At 41.1% G+C, this 8,457-nt stretch overlaps 1 protein-coding gene across 1 annotated transcript; it reads right to left on the bottom strand.

The window, feature by feature from the left end:
* Nucleotides 1-4,296: 4,296 nt before the first annotated feature.
* CHRM2 (cholinergic receptor muscarinic 2) lies at nt 4,297-5,706 on the bottom strand. Its single transcript, XM_073330001.1, has one exon. The coding sequence runs from the start codon at nt 5,704-5,706 to the stop codon at nt 4,297-4,299; it is 1,410 nt and encodes a 469-aa protein (XP_073186102.1).
* Between the last annotated feature and the right edge of the window lie 2,751 nt (nt 5,707-8,457).

Below are 8,457 nucleotides of genomic sequence, written 5' to 3'. Positions count from 1 at the left end.
CAGCATGTCTGGATGTTCATAGCCTACTTTCCGGGCCTTGGTATGCTGGCTGAGTTGGGATGTTGCAGCTGGTGTAATTTTGTACACACCAGGAGTACTCTAAATTGCTCCTCCAGCCCAGACATCTACTGGCTTCAGGATTAGGGAAATGAAAAGGTAATTTACAGATGCATTTTTCCCCTCCATGCTATGCTGGGTCTAAAACAACCAGTGTCCAGGATCTGACCCTTCGGCACCAGTCTTTACTGTCATTTGAGAGGAAAAAAGTCTTATATCTTTTGACTTGCTTTTGTTTTGCACGGCCCATTTTTCACAGGGCAACAATCAAAAGCATTTCTACGTCCAAATGGACCCCTGTGATTCCTAATAAATCAAGTAAAAATGCCAAACAGATGGCTGACCAGAATGTTCCTTAGGTTTTTGCACACAGCTGAAAGCAGATTTCTCAATGTTACTTTGGCTGACAGTTGAGATATCTCTACCATTTTTCCCCTCTAAAATGATGTTAATGCTCACAAAAGGGGCCATATTGACATGCCTTCAGGCTGTTGTCTTCTCCTCAGAAAGCCGCTATAGACTGGACAGTGACACTTGCAAGTCTTCCTACACTGGACTGAAAGATGTGACTCAATCCTGACCTAGAGGGACTACCTTTATGGGGAAGAAAGAGTGGTTCAGACTCAGTGCCTGGTCATGTCTTGTCCTCTGTCTGGAGCCTGCCAATGAGGTGGAACAAGTAGTGAAAATTGTCTTCCATGTTTCTTTTTCTTAATGAGTCACATGTACAGTTTGCTAAAATTGCATGTAAAGCTCAGCATGTAATGTGAAAAATCCAGCTGGGCTTCTTCTGCCACCGGCATTACAAAGATAATGGGTCTAGTATGACAAAGATAGCTGGTGCTAGGGTTGCTGATGCATGGAGCAGAACAGAATGCAGCTCTTATTTCCACTGTTTCATTGGTTCCTTAGCACCAACAACAGTGGTTTTTGTCAGTCAGTGAAGCTGACAGATTCAGATGACAAATGAGGAGCTAAAATGGGTAGGTGGAAGGCACCATTTTCTTAAGAATCACATTTACAGCCTGCAGAACTATAATCCAAAGGGGAAAGAAGTGAATGTGAAGTATCCTGTAGATTTGGAAGAACAAGGAAAGGCATGGGGAGAGGGATTATAAAACCCAGATAGGTTTTTTTAACCAGTGCTGCTTTGTTTGAAAGAACAAATTACGATGTAGTCATGAGAGACTATTCCTATGGGATCTCACTAATCCACCCCCCAAACTGAATTTAAACCTTACAGATTGTGTGAGGCTTTCTGAGCCTCAGTGTCACAAGGAGGGTATACACAGCATGATGAATAGGAATTTGTCTTGCACCTCACATTAGATGTTAAGGAGAGCAGCACGGCTATCATTCTCATGCATCACACTGAATACTGAAAATTTTATATTGCACGTGTATGCTGTATGCTTGTGTGTGTGTGTTTGCAGACACATTATTTCATGTTTATTTCATGTCTAAAGTTTTGAAGAATGTGTGCGTATGCATATCGGACAGACATTTTACATACAACTAGGAAACATACACTAAGGGTAAAGTATAGTACACTATGCAGTTTCTGTATCCTTTCAAATGTGCTATCTGTTAATACAATTTGAAATAAAGTCTCTCTTTTCATGGGCTCAAAGATAGTGATGGATGTTAGGAAGAAGCATTAGAAAGCTGTATGTTGTGTTTCATCTCTTGGCGGGTCTTTGGCACAATGTTCATTTCTCTTTGCATCACACTGTCTCATCACATCATGAGATGCAGCAGAATGTCATGCAATGTATCGCTGTACTTTTTAACCTGTGGATGTGCCTCGTGGTGCTAAGTGGATTTGTAATTCGTGTCCTGGTGATGACTTGAGAGTTCAGAATGGAGCCTGGGCACATGTCAGAGGCCCAAGGTTACAAGTTGAACTGTTAGTGGTTTCAGGGCAGAATATACTGCCCCTACTTTCCCCCTTTGGGAATGTGTTATTGCTGGGAGGGAGGAACTGCTGTGGTCTCTTGGAAAGCTGTTCTTTCCTGAAGAAAGGTATAGAAAGTGAACATATTTCACTCTCTATGATTTTTGTCTCTGGATTTTTCACCATTTGGAAGAGAATAAACAACACAGACTGCTGAAACATGGCTAGATAACTTCCTTTAGGCCTTCAAGACACATCAGGTGAAAGTAGCTTTGACAGATATTTAGGGATCAATTTTGCAACCCTTACACTGAGCAGCGCTTCCTTAAGTGAGTAATCACAGTAAAGCTGGACTCATGGGAGTTAATGCTGTTCATTGTAAGGGTTGCAGAATCAGACCCTTAGTGAGCAAGCATTTGTTCTGTTAACCTAACGCTTTGTCCTGTTTGAAGTCCATGGAAATCTTTCCATAGTGCCCCAATCCACAGTTCAGTTGAGCATCTGAAAAGGTTAAATGTTAAGTCATCAAGGTTAATTTCCCTGTAATCCAAAAGGCTCCTATTTTGAAGTTCACTTTGGAAGACTGGAATATAGTAGGATAATGTACCTAGATGACTTAGTTGTCTACTTTTTGGGTGAACATCATTCCAGATGATGGTGAATATTTCTGGATTACAATGAAGGAACCCCACGGAAATGTTACTGTAGAAGGCTACTCTTTGGATAGCAAAATCCACGGGTATACCTTTGAAAGTGTCTGGAACTGTCAATGAGAGGAGGAATATTGACAGATGCAAATCTTGCACGGAATAGCTGTCTACTTTAATCTGATGCACTCTGCCAAATTCACACAGTGCTCAATTTTGCCACAATATCTATCAAATACTGCAAAAGTAGCTATTCTACAGACAGGAGGAGTCAATTCTCTGCAGTAACAGACAATTTTTGGAACATTTTAAAATAATGATATTGCAGGGCCTATATCTGTGTAACCACTGTTTTCCTCCCTGCCCCTTTACTACTGTTATCCCCTGATAGGTAGAGATAATATTGCTCCATGCTGATACAAAAGGAAACATGGCCAGCATTGTATCTTTTCCATAAAGTATACATAGTCCCCACCATATGCCTAAGAAGGACTTTGGCTTCTTCATTCCAGGAACATACCCAGAGTCACTTCAAGTGGGCACAGTAATCTGCATGCAGTTATTCCCTTCCTTAGAACAAATACATTAGTAGGAACCTTCTCTCTGTTGGAAATTAAGATGGACTTTCTTATGTTAACCTTTCACCTCTGGGAGCCACAAGCAAATCCTGGACATAAAGTCTGTGCCTACTGGAAATGGATATAACTCTGTCGTTACCTATTAACAACTGCTCTTGCTGGTCTCAGCTTACTTCCTTGATTTGGGCCACATGGTTGTTAATTTGATGAAAACTTCTAATTCACAGCAGGCTTTGATTTTCAATCCTTATGCCCTGGGCAGGGAGGTGCAAAAAAGAAGAAAAGGCTGACTGAAGAAAAATTCAACTTCCTGGGGGATAGCACATAAAAGAGCTTAAGTGAGCTAAATTATCAAAGACGTTGGCTTATAAGGGCCTCAAGACACTCTCTGTGGTACAGCAAGCTGGAAAGGACCTCCTTTTTTCCCTTTTATTTTCACTGGCACCATGGGATCAACCCCCCCAGTAGAAGAAAGCTGATATGCTTGGAACAATGGATAGTGAATCATGGGATTCATGGTGAGATAAAGAATATTTTTGTCTGATATATTTTTGGTGATGGGAGACAGGTAAAGATAATATATTAGCTGTCATAGTTAGTCTACCTTTAAGATTCTCAACATGAGACCCTGACAAAAATAATTGTCAGCTTTTAACTTTGGAAATAATCTTTGCAAGGTGAGTTTGAATTGCTCAGTGTCCCTCTATTTCATCTTGCCTCCCCTCTCCAGTTAGTTATGTTTTATTGGTTGTCAAAGTGTCCTTACATTTTTTCCTTCAGACAGACAGACACATACACAAAGATTATTGTTATTCTATAAGAATGGACAAAAATCATAGACTCAAAAAGCCCTTCTGCATGATACCAACAGAAACAAGGAACTGTGCCTCAAGTCCACATTCCCTACTGACCACTCATTCAATCACCACTTCCCCAAGATCCACTGATAATAATAATAATTTAAAAAAGGTTTTAAGTGCAGTTCTCAAAGACAGAGCTGACACCCCAGGTCAGTGAATCCACTAGGTTCCTTGATTGCATGTTCCACACTAGAGAATAAAGTGCTATGGCATTGTTTTTTAAAACTTGGAACTTTTCCCCTCTTTCATTTTTTCATTTTTTACCTTGTGGCTCCTATGTTCTTGTAATGACACATAAGAAGGTGCTTAAAGGTTTTCTTAAAGGTAGCATTGCAAAGCGCGTAGCAGGCAGGGTTGATGGTGCTGTTGATATAACAGAGCCAGTAACCAATAGTCCATACAGTGTTGGGAATGCAGGAGACGCAGAAGCTGTTGATGAGCACCATCACATTGTATGGTGTCCAGGTAATGATGAAGGCCAAGAGAATAGCTAAGATAGTCCTGGTCACTTTTTTTTCTCGAGAAGGGGGTGGTTTCTTTTTGGCTGGCTGCTTGGTCATCTTGACAATTTTACGGGCCACATTGTTTTGCTTCTCATCCCCATTTTGGCCATTAGTACCTACAATCTCCACGGTGGTGTTGGTTGGGGCACAGCAGTCACCCTTTTGGGACTTACTAACTATCCTAATGCACGTCAGCTTGGAATTCTCCCCTTTCAAGTGGACTTGGGAGACAGAAGCCTTGGTGGCCTCTTTGGTAGCTTCATCCTCCTTCACATTGGAAGCAACCACGCTGATGGAAGTGGAGTCATTAGAGCTCTCCTTCTCCTCCCCTGGAATGCAGTTCTCTGTCACAGCCTCTCCTGTGGCTTTACCATTCTGAATTTTGCTGTGCTCCAACCCATCCTCACTCGTTGGGATGTTGTTATTGTTTGGTTTCACTATTTTACTTTGGACCAAACTGGGAGAAACTGGATCCTGGGTTTGTGCTGGTTCCTTTTTTCCCTTTTTTATTCTGCTCTTGCTGGCACGAGATATCTGCCAGTAGAGGATGGTCATGATGATAACGGGCAGGTAGAAGGCTGCAATAGCAGTGCCAAAGGTGACAGCAGCATTGGAAAAAAACTGGATGTAGCACTCCCCGTCAGGAACAGTTCTTCCCCCAACGATGAACTGCCAGAACAGAATTGCAGGCGCCCACAAGATGAAGGACAGCACCCAAGCAGCTGCAATCATCATACCCGCCATCTTAGTGGTCCTCTTTACAGGGTACGACAGAGGCTTGGTGACACAAAAATATCTGTCAAAGCTGATGATGAGAAGGTTCATGACAGAGGCATTGCTGACCACATAATCAAGAGCCAGCCACAGGTCACATACCACGGGCCCCAAGGGCCAGTAGCCAATCACAGTGTAAAGTGTGTACAGGTTCATGGAAAAGACACCAATAATCAAGTCGGCACATGCCAAGCTGAACAGGAAGTAGTTGTTGACAGTCTGCAGGTGCCTGTTGACTTTGATGGACACCATGACCAGGATGTTCCCAATGATGGTCACTAGACTGAGAGATCCTGCTACCAGGACTATGAAGACCACCTCAACAGTTTTATAGGGACTCCCCAGTGCCATAACATCCTCGGCAGAGGAGTTTATGTAAGTTGAGTTATTCATTTCTGTGTCTCTAACAAGAAACCTGATGACCAATTATCACTTAAACCTGCAGAGGAAAGAAAACAAAAGAAATATCATTATTAAATTAGCCCTTTGATTCTGGCAAATGGAGCCCTGAAAAAATGTGTATGGAAAAAACTTCAATGTAGCAGATTGTGGTCTGGCAGAACCACACGGGCATGGTTTATCTAAAACATTCTGCTGTTTGCCATTTTCTATTGGGAATAATATATAGAGGTGATTAAATTAAAGCTTGAACAAGGATGCAAAATTTGGATCCAGATCTAGATTTTGGACACACTAATATGCATATTTATTCAGATCCAAGGTTTTTTCTTGTGACCCATTATAAAACTGAGAACTAATCACAACATTTGGAACTGAATCTCAGTTTCAAGTCCCGTCCCGTCCCCCCCACACACCTCCAAAGTTTAGGCATGTTCTGATCCAGGGTTAAGGTTCAAGACCATATCTAAATTAAATCTCTCTTGGGAAGTTCATCAAAGAGTTGTTAAAATCTGGAATGAAGATGAATTTTATTTGGAATTGGATGGTAAAGGGTAATAAGTTTCTCTCTGTCTTGTAAGGTGCGATGAGGAAGGCTTCTATGAGGTCCATAGAAAAAACGGGTGTAATTTCTCCCAATAATTTGCAAATATTACATACCAGTTACTTCTTTTCAGAGTCTGAAAAGAGGCTGGCACTGCATGGGAAACTGAAAATTTTCCCTGCTGCCCAGATGCCCTGCTGATATAAATATGCATAGCTCCATTGAAGTCAATAGAGTTAAGCAATTTCTACCAACTGAGGATCTGTTCATCTAATTAGCATACATACTGATTTGTTTCTATCAAGTCCCGCCCCCAGATTTCACCAAACTTTTTAAAAGTATTTCTGTATAGTCTCTTTCCTGTTTTTGCATGAAAAAAATGCTTTTTTAACATGAAGAGTTAGTTATCTAATGCTTATCCTCTATTTGTCACAATCCTCTGTTTTGTGACATAATAAGTGGTTGAAATCATCGATGTCACAGAGAACTGAGATGTAAGGCATGAAACGATTGCAGGTGAACCATAAAAAAACCAAAAAATCCAGTTTTGTTCATATTTACCAACCTGTTTTCTGCCTTATAAAACACACGGTCAGCACTCAATAAATAAAAGTAAAATACTAGTAATATACATTTGATAGGTGAACAAGTGTTTTTGGTTATACAGCATCCTTTTCTGTGTCTCCCTCTGAAATCAATACAATGCAACGGAATTGTCAGTGCAGTCTCTGAGTGTACATTATTTATGTGTTGTATTCAAGGGATTATTACGGCATGAAGGCCAGATGTGACAAAGAAGTTAGATTGTTTCTAGTTGGAATGTTTTCCAAAGTTTTCCCAAGGCATCAGATCTTTAAGATGGAGCTTTTAAGTTTGGGTGAGTGACTAAAGGAAGAAAAAAATCCACTTAACTTACATAATGCACGTATACTGCCCTAGGAGATCAAGAGTTTCGTTCTGTGGTCCTTGCTACTAACCAGGTCCCATATATGCACATATAATCCATATTTCATAACCAGGATGATCCATTTTCACTAGAATTAAATTACTGCACTTTTTCTTTGGGGCTAGAAAAGACGAAGATGATGGGAGCTGTCAGCACAGTAAATAACCTGTAAACATAAAGAAAAACAAACAAACTTGGGCCTTTGGAGATGTTGGAAGACTGCACCAAGTTTAAGGGTTCTTTGCCTGAGGTCAGTTTACACCATTCTAATTTATATCCGATGCAGAACAACTGACTACAAATGGAGCTTATATATTTGTCTCTAACATTACTATTATCTGAGATTTTTGTTTGGCAAAGGTTGAGCTGATAAGAAAACAAAGCTGGGAAAAAGATTTTCAGACTCTGTTGTGATGAGGGTGGCACAAAACCCTGGATGGACAGACTTTTTTTTCTATTGATCAATCCGTGAGCATTAGGGTGGGGTTGGACAGAAGAAGGGTATTTCAGAGAGAGGGAGAGAAAGAGGCAGAAAAGAAGGGAGAGATCATTTCAATTGTGTGCTTGTTATAGTATGAATAGGTTAAAGGGAATACAACAGAAGAGTTACAAAAGAATAAGAACTTAGATGTAATTTATTAAAAATGCTATAGGTTTAGCAGTTTACTGTATGTATTAGAAATGCCACCCTCCTGCCTCAATGGGTGGGGGAACCTGATGGGCTGATGGTGAAGGGGGGACAATCCCAGCTGCAAGAGAGGGAAAAACTCGCTGAGGGACGCCAGGTAGCTCTTCCCCTCCCCCGGGGAGTCTCTGGAACCCACTGGCCAGCTGGGGGCAAGGGGTGCTGACTGGCCAGCATTCTGTGGCTCCCAGGATTTAACCTGGTAGAGCTTCTTTCAGCTCTATTCTGCCCAAGTAGTGTTGGTCAGAACATTTTCAATGGAGTCTATTTTAGTCAAAATATGCTGTTTTGTCAAAGCCAAAACATTTTGTGGAGGTTTATGGATTTCAACAAAGTTTTCAATGGGAAGATTTCTGAGTTCCAGGGCTCTCTGGTCACTTCTGCCAGAGGCAGAAAGAGAGGAGCTGAATTGAAAACTGGACCTTTCCAATCCAAAAATGGACATTTTGACACAATTCCATTTTGTGGAAAACATTTGAAAGTTTTGTCCTTGCTCCTGTGAGGAATGAAAGCAAGTTTTGAAACCTCAAAAGTTGGCGTACAGAATTGCTGCCACTCTATTAGCAGCAC

Source organism: Lepidochelys kempii, chromosome 1 (genome assembly GCF_965140265.1).
Source record: "Lepidochelys kempii isolate rLepKem1 chromosome 1, rLepKem1.hap2, whole genome shotgun sequence".
In the NCBI taxonomy this organism is placed as follows: domain Eukaryota; kingdom Metazoa; phylum Chordata; order Testudines; family Cheloniidae; genus Lepidochelys; species Lepidochelys kempii.
Note: the sequence above shows the minus strand (reverse complement) of the source record. Positions and strands in the feature narration are given on the sequence as shown.

Excerpts from the sequence above, each read along its gene's own strand:
- CHRM2 (XM_073330001.1), bottom strand. The coding sequence starts at position 5,706 with ATGAATAACTCAACTTACATAAACTCCTCTGCCGAGGATGTTATGGCA.